Here is a 17,388-nt window from a genome sequence, read left to right on the forward strand (position 1 = left end):
TTCCAACATGAATGTTATATGACACATTTCACTATTCATCATTTTTTTTTATGCAGGCGTTTGAGGGATCCCCTTTCGAATCTTCCAACAGGAGTGTTTTTTGACACATTTCACTATTCCCTTTTTTTTTTTTTTTTTTTTTTTTCATATGTAGGCATATGAAGATTTCCCCCTTTCGATCCTTCAATAAGTTGCTATTTTAGATATTTCAAATATTTGGTAGTGGTTTTTTACGCAGGCGTATGAGAATTCCCCCTTTTGAACCTTCCAAGATGAGTTGCTATTTTAGATATGTCAAATATTTGGTGGTGTGTAAAAGTGTTCGACATGCTGGTGTTGTGGGAAGCTTTTCCCTTTTTCTTTATTATTTTTCCTCTCATTAATAAATTTTTTCTTATTAAAATGAGAAAATTTTCCGTATGATGCCGGTGTCTATTGCCCTGGCAGTTTTTTTTCTATTATTATCAAAAAATATTCTCACAATGTATGTGTAGTGGTCTCCCTCGTTTGATACTCTTTTCAGTTCCACCATTGCTGTGGTGTGAGAGATTATCCTCACTGGCATCGTGGGAAAACAATCCCTTGGAAAGGAAAAAATGGAGCATGTCTAAGAACATGTTTCCTCTGGTCAGACACAACCCCCAACGAAATAACTGACTCAGCCCCTACGAGATATAAATATCCCACCCTTGTTAAAGTTTGGGAAAATTACATGATTACCCATTTTTGGGTTTCCTTTTACAAAATTACCCACAAAAAGTTTTAGTTAACAAAAATACTCAAAATTAGGTTTGAATTTATAAAATTACCCAAAATCAGGTTTGAGTTTACAAAACTACCCAAAATAGTGATTCTTCATCTTCCACATATAATCATGTATTTTTTTATGACTAAAACTTTGAGTGGGTAGTTTTGTAAACCCAAACTCAATTTTAGGTATTTTTGTTAACTTAAACTTTAAGTGGGTAATTTTGTGAAGGGAAACCTAATTTTGGATATTTTTGTTAACTGAAACTTTTGATGAGTAATTTTGTAAAACGAAACCCACAAGTGGGTAATCATGTAATTTTCCCTTAAAGCTTTCACGGGCGCTCTAAATGACCCCTGCACTGATGTAGGAGATGTGCAATTTTTAATTTTTTTTTGGATGAATTTTCCTTGGCAAAATTGGCAACAACTAAAATGACTGTCACTATACTGGATCTGGATCCTCTCCATAGAGCCCATGGACTATAGAGTGATCTCACAACCGGGAGGTCTTGGGCACACATCTCAAGGTCACCCAGTTGTGAGATCACTCTATGGTCCATGGGCTCTATGGAGAGGATTTCTATCCTCACTATACCCAAATTGTGAGTCTGTCGAACCTTGTTCAGACTTGTGTACCATCTACCTTCCAGATAAAATAGCAATATAGGGATCAGAAAACAATACAAAATTCGGATTTTCTAGTGACCATCCAGAAAAGTTTGGACTAGAAATTGCTACAGTAGGCAGCAGATGCCATCTAATCTGTAGAACCTTGAATAGTCTGTAAGAGATTCTCAATCCTGTATTTCATAACAGGTTGACCTGATCGCGTCTTCTTAAACATCTTCTCTCTCACTACCTTCCTTCGAGCTTCAGCTTCTTCTCTTGCTTCCTTCTTAGCTTGGATGATTGCCTCTCTCTCCATCTTTGCCTTCTCGTCCTCTGCACGCTTCTTTTCATACAATTCTCCCAAACTATTCGTGCTCTTCTTCTTCTTGTTCTTCTCATTCATCTTTATATCAGCTCCACCTCTGGTGTTATCCTGTAATAACAGTCGAAAATGATGGTTCGTGGTTACACATCATGCTACAAGAAAAATTAGATCGACAATGATCTTAAATATTACACTAAGCTGATAGACAATAACCACATCAAACAAAATCATAATCACGATGGTTCACATAAGATTTCCAGTGTTGATGAGATTAATAGAAGTGTCTCATTAGCCTGGATAATGGCAATTTACTCCATCTTAATACCTCCACAGCCAAATTAGGCCATAAAAACAAGATGTCCAATTCTCTTGATTTAATGGACCCAGCAAGAACAATAATCAAATAGTCTGCTTGAAAGCTAAAAGAAAAATAGGTAAAAACCTCTGGTGATTCTGTGGCTGCCAAAAAATTGTTCCCCGTTTCACTTTGTTGCTTCAGCAATTTCTTGTACTTGCTCACTTGTTTGGCATTTTTATACGACTCCTTTTGCTTCTCTGAAACATTGAATTACAGTCATTAGTCATGAAGACAAATTATGGACATACACACACTGGAAAATGATATGCAGGGTGGGGGTGGGGGAGGAAAAAGAAAACTGCCTAAAGGCGAAGAAACATTGTAGCTGCAAGACCCAAACATTCAATTAACTAGTAAGTTTATTGAGTTGAGTAAGCTCAGTGATTTGTTCATGGGAGAATGAACACACATGTTCACACAGAGAGGGAGAGAAATAAAGAGATATGATGTGTGATAATTAACTGCCACCATTGCAAGATGACAGTTCAGGTCAATGGAAAAGTCTCTTTCACACCTACCAAAACCCAGGGATTATATCCAATAGCCTGCTTATTCTGCTATCTCACTTTTCCAGGATTCCTATGGCTTTTTGGGTATCACATCAATTATGAACAAGTTGAATCAAGTTGTGAGTCCCAAGAAGCATGAGCTAATGAACTCAAGTAACTTTGGTGGAAGAAAAATCTGATACGAGGCTCTCAACTTTCTACTCTAAACCACAAGATGTGGAAAGCAATGGTATACAAATATGCTCAGTTAGTTTTTGGCCACATCCTGTCCAAGAAACTGCCTCCTTGTTTAATGCTCTTTCTCAATCAGGTAGTAAAACAAATTTACAACCTCTGAGCTCAACATTATAAGTAATAGTGCTCATCTGATTCAGACATTTAATTGAATTTATAAACATCCAAAAACAAGTTCTACCCAATAAGACTCAGAAAGAGCCATTATTCTTCACCGTTTTGATTACTTCTTGATGCAGTAACAGTAGAAATGGGAGAAAACCATGCTGCTTCAACCAATTCGGTTGCACCAATAAGACTCAGAAAGAGCTAATAAAATATTGTATATTCTTCACCGTTTTGATTACTTCTTGATGCAGTAACAGTAGCAATGGGAAAAAACCTTGCTGCATCAACCAATTCGGCTGCACTAATTGAATACTACATCACACAAGCAGCCAATATGCAGAAATGGAGCATGCAAATTACATGGGGGAAGAAAGCAGGCAGAACAGACAAAAGGCGGTAGTTGGTTTCCACTTTTCAGAACAGCCCACAAAATCATACCTCAGCAGTTGTCCACTGCATGATCTGCAGAACTGGGGACTAGGAAGATTGGAAATTCATGACAGGACGATTAAGTATTTATCAGTAACCAATCTCCTAATGGTTTGTCTTAGATCATATGCCTATTTAATTTATTTATTTTTTCATTTACTCTTGGATCCTCCATTTTCAAAGCTAAGTATTCTGTTCCTTACACAGTGAGATTACAAGGTTTCCAGTCATCAACAGCTCATCCTTGATTCTTAAAGTTCCCAGAATAATAAACAGGACCTACTTTCAGCCCAGCAGATATAGTCGCAACGAAGAAACATAAAATATGATATACACTCAAAGTGCGTCCCTTACAGGTTTAATCAGAATCCAAATTTACAAAAGCCTCTCTTTCCTTCAATCTCCATTATCAGTTCTAAGCATCAAACCTATACTTCTACCATTTAGTGGCTAACCTGATATTTGAGTTGAACCACAAAACAAAACCCTTAATTCTTCTGCATCAAAATGTTGCTTCCCTACCCGTTTCCCCAAAAAAGGTTATTTTGCAGTTGCCACCGATTTTCCACACACGAAATTGGAACTCCAGAAAATTATTGATCGAAAAGACAAAAGGAAATGACAAGCAAAACAAACCAGAACGAAAAGGGAAGATAAGGAAACCTAAAAAAACCCTAAAACCCAATAACAAGTAGATGTGGAAATTAATGAAGAAAAAAGCAAGTCTCACTAATGATGGCAGGATTGTAGTTTCTGTTCTTGGATTTGGCATTGGCGAAATCTTCAAGCGGTAGACCTCCACCTCCCAATCTCTTCTTCTTCTTAAATGTGAATGATGATTTTGAACCCTTCCCTCCATTTCCTTCGATGTGATTGTTGACTCTTCGCTCTTTCATCGCTGTAGTGAAGAGAAATTTTAGGAGAAGAAGCAAGAACAGATCGAATTTGCGACTGCCCGTATAGCCCTAGCTCAGAAAAACAAAGCTGCTCTCTGGTTTCTACTGCAGTCCTGCACTCCTGCTCCGAAACTCTCTCTTTGTTGTTTTTAGGTCTAATGTCGGTCTTTGTTGGGCTATCCGAAATATGGTTTTAAGAATCGGGAATCTGGAATCTGGAATCGGCTGTGACCGATCACAACCGATTCATGCTTAAAAACCCTAAAATCGCTGTGTTTTTAATCTAAGGGCCTGTTATAGGGAGGATCTTGGGACTGATTGAATCAGACCGATTCCGGTCTTTTAAAAACTTGATCCAGGGGTGTCAAAAAAGCTCGAACTAGCCCTAGCCCACCCTGAGCCTAAATAGGGTTTGGGCTGAGATTTCAACTCATAGGGTGGGTTGGGGTTGAGATTTTAAGGCCCAAGGTAGGGTTGGGTTGGGCCTGGGTTGAGGTCTCAACGCAACCCAACCCGACCCAACCCAACCCAACCCAAACATATGTATTAAGTATATAATAATATAAATATGCTAATAATTATAATGGTTATTTATAGAGAAAGGTCTTTCGTTTTCCACAATCTTCACATATACAAAAACTTTGGTCTTTGACCTCTGCAATGCATCAAGATCAAGCTACCAAGTGATAGATAGTATTGGGTTGGACTAGATTAGGTTAAACCTAGCCCAATCATAGTCCATGTTGAGTTGGGTTAAACCCGACAGGGTTGGGCTTGGGCTGAGATATCCCAGCCCGACCTAGAGTTGGACTGGACTTGGATTGAGTTAAGAGACCTTAGGGTTGGGCTGGGTTTTGTAAAACCCAAAACTTGGCCCATTGACACCCCTACCTTGATTTGAAACAAAACATGTATTTCTGAGTTGCCAGGTGAACTATGTTTATGGATTTAGTTCATGGTATTGGAAAATAGAGAGAAAATGTGTCAATGTGAGATTCACAAGGTTACAATGTAAAGAGTGACAAAATATTCCTACACCATCAGTGTGGGGATCATTTTCTTCTCTGTTTTCTTATGAGAGATCGTCAGTTGAATAGTTAACTGCATGGCCGACCATTTAGTGTGGAAACTTTGTTATAAATTCAAGGAAAAATGATGTTCAAGCTACTGGTATCATGTGTTGTCTCATACTCTCTCCTCCTTGACATATGATTCCTTTGTGTATGAACAACACGGTGTTCCCTCGTGTGCTCCCATTGGCTTGGCTTGACACGTATCTTATAGGTTTTAGAATTTTCAAAACTCTATTTTGTCACTTGGGCAAAGGCAAGGCCTGAAACCTAACGTGTTTGTGAGGATCTTGGGTCTAACTTTAGACAAAATTTCACCCATATTTGACTTACCATGTGAACTTAATGTGTGTGTAGATTAGAGATTAATTTGATTTATGGATGTTTTTTTTTTCTCCCCCGCTAACAACAGGTATCCAGGCCGAAACTAATCCTACAAGCCCATATTGATCCCACAATCGCATGGCTTAAGTCATACTAGGGAATGAGAACCATTCAACTTTCACCAAAAGTAGTGAAGAACACTAAACACCCTCGTGTTAATGGTCTCAAAGAGATAAGATGAGTCAAACATAAACTCATATGCTTCTAGTGATGAAGGTCCCCAGCCAACTCCGCTACCCCCTTGGTCAATTTTGCCCGCCATACATGGCTGAGTTTATCAATTTAACGTGATATGGATTCGCGGAGTAAAAAACACTAAAAAACAAAGTTGCATTAGAGAAAGTTTAGAAGAAATCCAAACTCCAAAAATAGAAACCCAGTTGATCCCCACAGTTCTCATGTTATTGACTGCTTGATTTCTTCCTTTCCTTCATGACAACTACTGGTCTAATTTGCAGAAGAGATCAATACTGATCCATGACAATGGCAATTCCATAAATAAAATTTTATTCTTTGAAGCTAAAACCATGGCCCAAAACTATATATATAGATATATAGCTGTTCTCTTCCATATATGAAATGTACAAACAGTTATTGCAGGAAAGAACAAGTAATGGTGAAGAAGAAGCTGTACAGAGTCTGAGGAGTAATGGTATAACAGTAACAGAATATTACTCTCCCCTGATACCCTCCATCACAACTCCATATGTCAAGCACCTCAAAAATCAGTTCTCTCTCTCTCTCTCTCACACAATTAAGTCACTTGGCTGAAAGTATTTTTCTTGAATGCCTGGGCCTGTGTCAATCTCCATTGGTGTAACTTGATCCTCACTTGGGTAAGTCTTGGGATCCAATTCCTCTGCCTTAATCTTCGTTACATCGCCTTTCTTCGCGTCCTTGTAGATCATGTAAAGGATCATTTGAGCAATTCCAAATGTGAATCCCAGAACGTTTGGTAACTAATCATCAAACAAACACCATTAGCAAGTCTGCAAAAGGATTCAGAGATGATTACTGTATAGTGAAATGTAACCAGGCTTACAGCTATGAAGAAATCTTTCACTAATAGTCCATAGAAGAACCACATGACTGCACAGAGTGTGAGAAAGAAGGCTAATGTGAATGGCATATATTCAACGCTCTTTGTTCTTATCACTAGCCTCTGCAAATTAAAAGAAGAAGGATCATTGGATACAATGCTACTTTCTTATTAAAGTAGTACAGTATTAGGTAATGGGTTTTAAGCATTACAATGATACTAAGAGGAGCAGCAAAAACGCAGACATTGAATCCAGCACAGATCCAACCGACGATGGCAATCCTTAGGGATCCATGAGCAAATATGATTGTGAAAGTTAGGATCAATCCAAACACTACCATGTTTAACAATAGGAGCAGCTTCATAGTGGAGATCTGTCAAGGAAACACCATTAATGGAGGATTTTGGGAACTTCAACCTAATGAGTTAATGTGGGTATTGAAGATCTATACTGAAATAAGACTACCAACCTTTGCCTTTCTAGGTGCATATATTAGGTACATTATTATGTAAATGGTTTCTGTTGCACATCCTATGCTGTTGATGGTGATGAGCATAAACCCATTAGGCTTGAGGAAGGCATAATACAACCATAACATTGCACTAAAAAGTGCTACCAGGTAAGGTATTGACTGAAAGCCTCCTGTTGATTTCTCCTTATAGACGCGATAAAAGGTTGGCCTAAAATGGAAGAGAAAAAATAGATCAAGTTAGAAGAAAAATTCAGAAAATTATAAAAACTAATCATTTACTCCTTAACCACATAAATTAATATCTGATTAAATTAATTAATATAATATTATATAGCTTACAATGGGGCCAGATACACCATGAATGCCACAATATTACCTACAGAAGTTTTTGAAACAAAAAACAAGAGATTAGTGTTAAGAGGAAATAACTCAAAGAAAAAGTTTAGTGGAAGAGATGTGTGATACCTAGAAGACCAAAAGCAAAAGCCAAGGTGTGATGATCAGTGATGATTGCCATTCTTGGATTGAAGCTCTTTGGCACTCAAGGAGCTTGAGATAACCCTCCACCCTGACTACATTTATATAATAGCAAAAGGTTGAGATGATGAGATAGTTTTCTCTAGAAGCTTTGTTCTAGCTATCAAGTCTATATGGCTTTGCTTTGGAACCTTAAATGTGTGTGGGGTTTATGTTATAAAGCCCATAACCTTTGTTGGGCTGGGCGAACTACCAAGTGATAAAGTGCTACTTGACAAATCAGGGGAAGACGTGATAGCAGGGTATTAAAACCTGATTCCGGTCGAACCATACTGCATTTTTAGGGTTAGGGCAGAATCTAGTCGATTCTGGTCAATTCTTAACCGGTTCTTGCCGGTCCAGATCGGATACATCTCTTTTAAAACCCTGCATTGTAGGAATATAATCTATTTGAATGTTTGATGGACCTTGGTTTTCAAAACAAACTTCATTAATTTTCAGGTTGGAATGTGTCTATCATTTCTAATTAGTATGAATAAATTCCATTGTGTGGTTTAATGTAGAAAGCTATTTTTGGATTTGATAATTCAATTTAAGCAAAATAAAAGTGCCACATTACATGTTTATGGTAATTAGTACATTAGTGTATGATTAATGAGATATCACCCACTTCATATCCACATGTACTAACAAGGAGGTGGATGACATAAATATCAGAAGTTTGTTAGAAAAGAATAGATGGTAAATGAGACTATAAACAACCCATTGTTCTTTTTGGTGCTGAGTACAACCTATCATACTTATAGAGAAATTTTTTAAATTGAAAGACATTTTGTGGCTCTCATGTCAAATTAAGCCATCATTATTCACATTGTGATGAGGTTTAGATAATAGAGTTGTTGGTTGTTCATTAGTCTTATATCAAAACATAGATAATTAAGATTGTGTCGGGTAATCATTCTCGGAACAGATTCTGGATCTAGTTAGAACGCACTCTGAAACCCAATTTTTTTTTCTTGTTTCTGAATATAATCTAGAGTCAAAATCTATACCAATAATGCATACCAAACACAACCTTGTAAGAATTCATATCACCAAGAAATCCAAGGGGGTAGTGTAGTTAGTGAGCAATGAACTTGGCACGAGCTGTAAACTCGGACGTCATAAGTTCGACTCCCACTAGGCACACCTTGGGCCACTCACACGGGGGTGTTTAGTGTTCTTCACTGCTTTCAGTGAAAGTTGAATGGTTCTCATTCAACCCCGATATGACCCGGTCCATGCAATTGTGGGGTCAGTATGGGCTCATGGGACTAATCAAGCCGAAGGCCTGAATACCCATCGTTAGCAAAAAAAAAAAAAAAGCATATCACCTAGGAAACTAACCCAAAGCTCTTTTAAAATCTCCAAGGTTTAGTTTGTTATTGTATCTGGTAATTGACACGCCAAAGTAAACTACAATGTAGGGCAAGCGATGATTGGACTTGGAAAAGACTACAATATTCCTCTCTAATTGCAAATTTGAAGCCATTAGCTTCTCTCCACCCTATATTTTTGGCAAATATTTTAATCCATGCCAAGTTTAATTCAACAGATGTATGAAGAAGGCATCCAAAGTCCCAAAGGTTTTCAACGTGAGATTATTCTGAACACTCCGTATTGCCCTTGAATTGCTTTTTCTTTCTACATTTTTGAGTGTCTAATCCTGCATAATCTTCTTCAAAATCGATTTGTTGCTTTGGTAAAACTGGTTCAAGATCTCATTGTCTTGCGGTTCTTTTTTATTTCAATTTTCCTCATGTTTTGTTTTTCTTTTGGGTGGTAAGTCATATAGCACACCTTATTCCGATTGATCATACAGAAATATATAATGAAGAAAAGAACCATACTTGGTCACATGGCCCTTGCATGAGCACTCGAGCACATGAAAGAGAGCACAAGGGCATCAACAGGAATTAGGTTTTTTCTATTTCATAAGGATGTGATCATCATTTCAAACCCTTTGTGTCTGAACATAGGGGCATCGCAACACAGAGCTGTGAGTAGAGTAAGCCTAAAAAAGCGTAGGTCAAGCTATAGGTCATGTGACCTGCACCGATAAGGTGGTTAACCGGGCTTTCCCCTTGATCAAAGTAACAAATGGAAAAGGCAAAGGCAAATTTGCCCAATTGGTCGATCGAGTCAGATGACCCCCTCGCCAGAACAATAGCATCACCAACCATTAATATAACTCACCCCTCCTCATCTTAAAGGCTCTGATTGTACTGGAACGTTGTTCCTTACCTATTAATAAACTCTTGTTATCAAAAAAAAAAAAAAAAACCCTCATCTTAAAGGCGGTTTTACATTCATGATTCAAATTTGATGATAACTACTTGAGAAAATTACATGATTACCCACTTCTGGGTTTCTCTTAACAAAATTACCCATCAAAAGTTTCGATTAACAAAAATACCTAAAATTAGGTTTCCCTTTACAAAATTACCCATTTAAAGTTTAAGTTAACAAAAATACCTAATATTGAGTTTGGGTTTACAAAACTACCGGCTCAAAGTTTTAATCATAAAAAAATACATGATTATATGTGGAAGATGAAAAATCACTATTTTGGGTAGTTTTGTAAATCCAAACATGATTTTGGTTATTTTTATTAATTAAAACTTTAGGTGGGTAGTTTTGTAAACTCAAACCTAACTTTGAGTATTTTTGTTAATCAAAACTTTTTGTGGGTAATTTTGTAAAGAAAACCCAAAAATGAGTAATTATGTAATTTTCCCCAACTACTTTTCAAATCAATCTTCGAAAACACACGTGATCCAGAGACATATCTAACACGCGAGATGGGCTAGATGGGAGAGACGTCACTAGCCGTTACGTTTAAAACGGTTTCCACTTGTACAAATTGTCATCCCTACTGCGTCTCTTTGATCCCATTCCCCTCCTTTTCTCTCTCTCTTACTAGCTATAGCTTTAAGCTACATTCCATTGATGAGCTTTTTTGTGACTCCTGAGTCCTGATGATCTCTTTCCTGCCCCCACCCTCACCCAGCACTTGAGATCTCTGCGAATCATGGGGGTTTGGGGGGGGGGGGAAGGGGTGGGGTCATGGATGTGGAGATAGAGAAGACCACAAAAGATCTATCTGCACCAATGCTTCACCGCTCTATGTTAACCCTCTTGTGTCTCTCCCAGTACCTACACCAATAAAGTAGGAAAATGAGAGCATAAAAGAAGAGTCCCAAAGCAGAGAAGAAAACAGATCAAACATAACTACTGCCTCACAGTCCAAGAACTGAACATCTTGGTTACACAGTTAATGTTTCTGTTCGCAGTATCAACCCAAGAAGTAGAGAACTTCATGGTGTTCTTGTGCTTCAATGTCTTGAAGAGATGGATTTCACAGTACAGCCTCTCAAGATCTTGAGGGCTCTTTGCAGGAAATCATAAAGCTTGACTTGGTTCCAGGTGACTTCAATCCCTTTATACTTGTCTAAGGCTCTATAACTGCATAAACCAAAAATCCAGAACAAGACATAAAACAGAGAAGAAAATTATCAAATAACCCACTTCAGAGAACTCATAAATGAACCTTCAAAGTTCAAATTTTGCTGTTAACATAAATTAGTAAGAGGGGAATTTAATATGGGGAATATGTTCTCACACACTGTTTTTTATGCTCCTCTGCCAAGGATTTCATTGTGCTGCAATAGAGAAATTGAACCCAACCCCACTCTCAGAACTCTTGTGGTGAAAACAAGGAAAAACTAAAGACAAACCACAACCTCTTCCCTGCGCGACCACCCCCACCCACTCTGCTTCCCTGCGCTGCTGCAACCCCACTCCGCCATACCAGTCCCCAGCCTCTGCCATTGTCCCTTTTGCCCACATCCCCTCACCCCACCCAATCTCCTCCCCCCCCCCCCCCTTCTCAATACTGGTCTCGCCTTTCTGCAACCCCCCAACCTCTACCTATACCCCTGCCTCACCCCTGCCCTCTCAATGGCGACGCAGCATGGAACAAAGGGAAGGGAACCGGAATGAGAGCAGGGAAGGGAGTGGTTATGGAGGGGTAAAATTGGAATTATGAAAAATAAGGAATCATAAATGTAATATTGTTGAAACGTTAGGTACCTCAAATATACGGATCTTAAAACATGAGGTACCCAAAACATGAAAGTCCAAACATTGGGTACCTTAAGTGCGTTTTCTGAAAATGTTGGGTACTTCAAGTGTCATTTAACCCCCCCTTCCCCCTTTTGTATAAAGGCCCTTCCCATTGTCTAATTATCAGATATAATAATTAAGGAAAAACCCTTGACGAAGAAATTTATTCCAGAGGAAGTAGATAAAAATCAACAAAACACTAACCTGCTTTTCTAAACTAATAAAAACATAGCAATCGACTTAAAAGGGTTTTGAAATTCAAAATCTTGTACAGAGAAGACAATTTAAATCATATAAATTTAGATTTGACATAGAAAGTTAAGTTGCTGTATTTTATATTATGCCACATAAGACATAACAAATTATTTTGAAGGTAAGAATACCAGTGATAGGATCATTACTTATAAATTTGATAGTAATAGAAAGAAGAGGTTTTGCCTCTGAAGAAGAAGAAAGAAGCATATTAAAAGAGGAATGCTAGTGAAAGAAGGCTGGTACCCGGTAGGCCACGCAGTTCATATAAGGAGGCATTTCTCACACTGGAACTGTGGTGCTGCTCATGATGTCAGCCGTGGTTCCAGTGCCCAGGAATCAATCTGAATTCCGTCCATGGGCAACTTCAAGATGAGCTTGGAAATGATATGGAACCAAGTTATCTGGCATCAGATATTTTTGCTCTGACATCTCTCCGACCTCCATTTACTGGTTAAATTTAACTCTGGGCAAAAGGATGGATGCTTTGTAGCGCTCAAACAAATTTGTATAGTATTTTGAGATGAAAAAGGCATACATGAGGTGTAGTAAATGCAATACCTACATCATGATCCTCTATGACATGAAAATTAAAGTACTAATGTATAAATATAGATTCACACAGAATAATACATAAGTATATCGGATTGCCACCTTTTCAGCATTGCTATCCCAAAGCAGACATACAAAACTAATCCTTATTGAAAATATAAACTTGCAGCTATAATCTAATGTCCTATGTCAGTGGGATGACTATTCTCATGTCATTGCTTTATACAGAAACAATAATTGCATATTAATTTCTCCATATACAAGGCTTCGGTTACCTGTTTATTGAATTAACTCCAGCTTCATGTTATCATCCACAGACAAAATGGAGAAATATTTAGCAATTAGGGGTCAATCTCTTCTTAGTGAATAAGCATCACCAGTAATCACCACAAGAGCAGCGCCCATCTACGAAATGATGAAAACGGTTAGCGTCTCTGACAATGATACCCCTCCTAACAATCTTCGAAATATACTTTGTCACTGTATGACAGTCATTACAAACACGAAGATTCTTAGTGATCCTTATCAAGCTCCCGGCTGGGGTATTTATAAGTGCAAATGCAATTGCTAATCTCTCACTATGGCCCCACAGAAGCTTCACTTTCACCTGCTCGTCAATGTCACGAAGCACACAACTAGTGTCTGGCATGTAACCTAATGATTCTAACTGTATTCTCAAATTCTCCAACATGCGATAAATTTCTGGCCAGTATGGATGTGAATCATCCCCCGCAAAAAATGCATGGACCCGATTTCCTATTTCAGTCAAGCTGTATCCAGGAGTTTTCCTCAGCCCTTTCTTCCTCATAAGATCTCTAACATAATCTACTTCACTCCACCTCCCTCCCTCAGCATATATATTTGATAACACAATGTAAATTCCAGGGTTCATAGCATCTAAACTAAGCAATTTATCTGCAGTTCGGATACCAATAGCAATGTTCTTATGAGTTCGGCATCCACTCAGCAAAGATTGAAGAACAAGGTTGCCCGGTTCAAATGGCATTTGTTTGACCAAGTCTTCAGCTTCTTCAAGACAGCCTGCTCTACTCAGAAGATCCACCAAGCAAGCATAGTGCTTTTCCCTAGGAGAAATGCCATGGTCTGTGGACATGATCTGGAACAAATGCATCCCCTCTCTGACCATTCCTGAGTGACTACAAGCAGACAGAAGAGAAATGAAGGTAGTTTCATTTGGTTGGACTCCTTCCTCTTTCATCTGATTAAAGACTCTAATAGCTTGATATCCATTGCCATGTATGCCGTAACCATTTATCATAGAATTCCACAGGACAACATCATTGGGTATGCAGCCGTTGTTGAATAATCGCTCTGCAGAGTCTATGGTTCCACACTTGGCGTACATATCAATGAGGGCTGTCATGTTAACTACATCAAACACAATTCCACGCCGTAACAAATGGGCATGAACACTCTTTCCTTTCTTCAGAGATCCCAAATGGGCACAAGCATGGATCAAACCAACAAGAGTGAAAGAATTTGCAGCAATTCCCTCCTCTTGCATCTGGCTAAATAATTTCAGTGCATCCTCCGCATGGCCATTTTGTGCCAGTCCAACCAACAATGCTGTCCAAGAGATCACATTCCTCTCCTTCATCCCGTTAAAAACAAAAGTTGCTTGTTTTAAAGCACCACATTTAGCATACAGATCGACAACTGCAGTCGACACAATGAGATTCAATTGAAAGCCTCTTCTAAAAGCACAACCATGAAGGATTTTCCCACCTTTCAGACAAGCTAGCTGAGCACAGATCTGAAAGAGACTAAGAATTGTAGCTGAGTCAAATACAATGCCATTCAATGTGAATAGATGGAAGAGCTCAAATGATTCAAAAATTAATTTATTCTGCACATACCCTGAAAGCATGGCATTCCATGAAACCAAAGTCCTTGAGGACATTCTATCAAAGACCCGCCGAGCACTTTCAGTGTCACCAATTTTACCATACATATCAACCAAAGAGGTAAGAACCAAAACATCACCATTTAACCCCAATCCAATCACAAATGAATGAATGCATTTCCCAAGTTCTAAATTTTTTATTCCTCCACACACCTGGATCAAGTTTGAGATAGTTACTGCAGTTGGTAAAATCCCAGAAACCCACATCTTGAAAAACAAATCTAAAGCCTTATCTAGGCAATCCAACTGCAAATATCCTCCAATCATTGAATTCCAACAAACAACATCTTTATGGGGCATTTCGTCGAACACCCTTCGAGCTTCCTCAATGTTGCCAAGTTTCACCAAGAAGCTTATCGCCGAACTCCCAAAGAACCGATTATTCACCAGACCATCATTCACTGCGTCTTCCATTATTTTATTACCCATTTCAAAATCCAACAAGCTGGTGCATGCCTTGAGTGCCAAAGTAGAGGTGCAACCATTGGTTTTTAAACCACGGGATATTATCATCCGATACAATTCAAGGGTCTCCATGGAAAGCTCATTTTTAAGATACCCACTCATCATGGCATTACATAGGAAGACCGTCGGGTTACATATTTGATCGAAGACTTTGCGGGCATCGCTCAAAGTACCGAAATTGGAATACGTATTAACAAGTCTGGTGGCAACAAATTCATCTGAGGAAAGAGAGTTGATAACGATCTGGGCGTGGAGCTCTTTAAGAGATAAAAGAGTTATGGAGGATTCACGCAAACGAGATAGTAGTAGGTGCATGATGGGTAGCGATTGATTGAGTCTAAACTTGAACTTGAACAGGGTATCTTCATTTACAGATGGGAAAGTGGTGGAGAAGGGCAATGAAGAGGCGGGTATCTTCTGTATCTTCTTGGGTTTGGATATTAGAAATCGATAGGTATGCAGAAATGAACAGGCATAAGGCATGAAGACGAGGTGGGAAGCAAATATGTCTGGGCTTTAAAGGTGGAAGCCATCGCCCCCATGAAAGCGCGCGATTCTCATCTGCCACCCTCGATTCAAATAAAAAAAACTAATTCAGCATTAAATGGCGCGAGCTGGGGCATAGTTAGTTAAAACGGGATCGACAGAAAAAAATTGTTGGAACGATTGAAAAAAATATATTAACGGTAACCTCATCGACCATATGTTCTCATTTAGAACCCAACGACTCGATAGTAACCTCATCGAACAGTTGTTTCATTCAGAACCCAAAAAAGTTAAGTCTTTCATGTCGAATTTTGGGTTTGGGATTACCTTATGAAGCAGGAGGTTTGAGGTTACAATTTTGAGTTGGGTTTCTCAAACTCAGGCAAATGTTCACTCCAGTTTGGGATGCATTACTCATGGCTTAATCCAATCCACTCTGAGTAAAAATTACAGAGAAGAGATGGACTCACAGGCCAAATGGAGACCGAGAAGAAGAAGGGGGCACTCGGGCAGAGAATCAACTCAACAGCCTCCGATGGTCACTCGCCGAAAAAGAAGAGAGACAAGTCGCCCTCCTGCCACTGCAATCGCTTTCGATGGAGTATTCAGCAACCGATGGGAAGAGGAAGGTAGAAGGGGGTAATGGTGGTATCGTGCATTGGAGGGCAGCGACGCCATTCCACAAGTGGAGATGGAGGAGAGAGACAAGACAAAGGTCTCTGTTAAACTGTGTGGCCTCTGCACAAGTGTAGCGCACAGGGGTGGGATGGTCATTTCATGTACTCTTGTTTCTAGGTGCAGGGTCCACACAGCCTGACAAGATTTTTTTCCCTTCCCCTAATATTGTTACCTTTGTATGACTCCATTTAGGAACCTTTCGAAACAAAATAACATTCTAGATCAATCGCATGATAAATTTCAAGGTGTAATTCAGTCAAGTATCATACGTCTATGGTAAATAAGGGTGTCAATCAGTCGGGCTCAATCGGGCTAATTGAGCTTGACCAATTTTCCCCTGCATTATTACTGCACGTTTAACTAATCAAACTGATGTTAGGTAAATATCATCCTGTTTATTATTGGTCAGTTAATTATTAAATTTTAATTGGACTACTTATAATCCGGTTAAATGGACTAAATGGACCTTATATGGGGGTATTGGATCACTTAACTCTAAATGGGCTCTACACACCAGAACGACATGAAAGTATGAACCTCTATTTGGTGGGTAATTGGTGAGGCTAGATTCTCTCCTAAATCATGATCATGACCTCCTGCAACAATCTCACACCATTCAAGGGGTGTGGGAATCACCTCTAGGTGGGAGATCCACACCCAATTAATGATGTGAGATTACTGTAGGAGGTCTATGGTCCAGAAGGGAATCCGGGTTCGTAATTGTTGTGGTTTTGCAATAGCTTAATCCAAAAATATTATACTTGAATAAAACCTAGGTTCCAGCCAGACCCAAATTTGGATTACAAAATATATCAGGTCCATTGGCCAGCCATTATTCTTTCTTCTTCTTCTTTTACTTTTAAGTTTTTTTGTTCTTTGAAAAAATTGCAGTCCTTGTCCCCCCCACTTTTTGAGAATCTTAACTTTGTTCTCCTATCAAAAAGAAGAGGAAAAGAAGGACAAAAAGAAGAGAGAAAATGAAATTTACATCGCCCCCTCCCCACCAAAAAAAAAACAAATGCTAGTGATGAAGCTAACTATGAACTCATTAAGTCATTAGATGTAGCTGCTTCTGCTTCGACTCCCACTAGATACACCTTGAGCCATTCACACGTGGGTGTTTAGTGTTCTTCACTACTTTCAGTGAAAGTTGAATGAGAAAATGGTTCTCATTCAACCCCAGTATCACCCGGTCCATGAGGTTAT

At 38.8% G+C, this 17,388-nt stretch overlaps 3 protein-coding genes across 7 annotated transcripts; all 3 read right to left on the reverse strand.

Moving 5' to 3' along the window:
- Window positions 1–1,394: 1,394 nt before the first annotated feature.
- LOC122090969 (rRNA-processing protein FYV7) lies at window positions 1,395–4,387 on the reverse strand. Its single transcript, XM_042660746.1, has 3 exons — window positions 4,053–4,387; window positions 2,127–2,239; window positions 1,395–1,792 (listed from the first exon to the last, which is right to left on the reverse strand). The coding sequence occupies exons 1-3, from the start codon at window positions 4,216–4,218 to the stop codon at window positions 1,508–1,510; spliced, it is 564 nt and encodes a 187-aa protein (XP_042516680.1). The 5' UTR covers window positions 4,219–4,387; the 3' UTR covers window positions 1,395–1,507.
- A 1,775-nt stretch (window positions 4,388–6,162) lies between these two features.
- Window positions 6,163–7,797, reverse strand: LOC122091991 (bidirectional sugar transporter SWEET14-like). The gene is made up of 6 exons (XM_042662268.1): window positions 7,650–7,797; window positions 7,524–7,560; window positions 7,182–7,392; window positions 6,924–7,085; window positions 6,715–6,834; window positions 6,163–6,631 (listed from the first exon to the last, which is right to left on the reverse strand). Exons 1-6 carry the CDS (start codon window positions 7,699–7,701, stop codon window positions 6,419–6,421), a joined length of 795 nt encoding a protein of 264 aa, XP_042518202.1. The 5' UTR covers window positions 7,702–7,797; the 3' UTR covers window positions 6,163–6,418.
- Window positions 7,798–10,921: 3,124 nt separating this feature from the next.
- On the reverse strand, window positions 10,922–16,178 carry LOC122090861 (pentatricopeptide repeat-containing protein At3g12770-like). 5 transcript variants are annotated; one of them, XR_006143756.1, is made up of 3 exons: window positions 12,905–16,178; window positions 12,324–12,572; window positions 10,922–11,165 (listed from the first exon to the last, which is right to left on the reverse strand). XR_006143756.1 is itself a non-coding variant. In XM_042660596.1 (2 exons), the coding sequence occupies exon 2, from the start codon at window positions 15,499–15,501 to the stop codon at window positions 13,003–13,005; it is 2,499 nt and encodes an 832-aa protein (XP_042516530.1). In that variant the 5' UTR covers window positions 15,502–15,579; window positions 15,832–16,178; the 3' UTR covers window positions 12,662–13,002. The 5 variants fall into 5 exon arrangements, 3 of the variants coding, with proteins under 3 accessions (XP_042516530.1, XP_042516531.1, XP_042516532.1); XR_006143757.1 differs by lacking the exon at window positions 12,324–12,572; XM_042660596.1 differs by lacking the exons at window positions 10,922–11,165; window positions 12,324–12,572 and having other exon boundaries at window positions 12,662–15,579; window positions 15,832–16,178.
- Window positions 16,179–17,388: the final 1,210 nt, after the last annotated feature.

This window comes from Macadamia integrifolia, chromosome 10 (assembly GCF_013358625.1).
Source record: "Macadamia integrifolia cultivar HAES 741 chromosome 10, SCU_Mint_v3, whole genome shotgun sequence".
Taxonomy (NCBI): domain Eukaryota; kingdom Viridiplantae; phylum Streptophyta; class Magnoliopsida; order Proteales; family Proteaceae; genus Macadamia; species Macadamia integrifolia.

Bases quoted from the DNA above. Each gene is read 5' to 3' on its own strand.
- LOC122091991 (XM_042662268.1), bottom strand. From the start codon at position 7,701: ATGGCAATCATCACTGATCATCACACCTTGGCTTTTGCTTTTGGTCTT. The intron at 7,561-7,649 runs GTATCACACATC...AAACTTCTGTAG, and splicing joins TTTTGCTTTTGGTCTTCTAG to GTAATATTGTGGCATTCATG. The intron at 7,393-7,523 runs GTAAGCTATATA...CTTCCATTTTAG, and splicing joins ATGGTGTATCTGGCCCCATT to GCCAACCTTTTATCGCGTCT.
- LOC122090861 (XM_042660596.1), bottom strand. From the start codon at position 15,501: ATGCCTTATGCCTGTTCATTTCTGCATACCTATCGATTTCTAATATCC.
- LOC122090969 (XM_042660746.1), bottom strand. From the start codon at position 4,218: ATGAAAGAGCGAAGAGTCAACAATCACATCGAAGGAAATGGAGGGAAG. The intron at 2,240-4,052 runs GTGAGACTTGCT...TCAATGTTTCAG, and splicing joins CTACAATCCTGCCATCATTA to AGAAGCAAAAGGAGTCGTAT. The intron at 1,793-2,126 runs GTTTTTACCTAT...CTGTTATTACAG, and splicing joins CAGCCACAGAATCACCAGAG to GATAACACCAGAGGTGGAGC.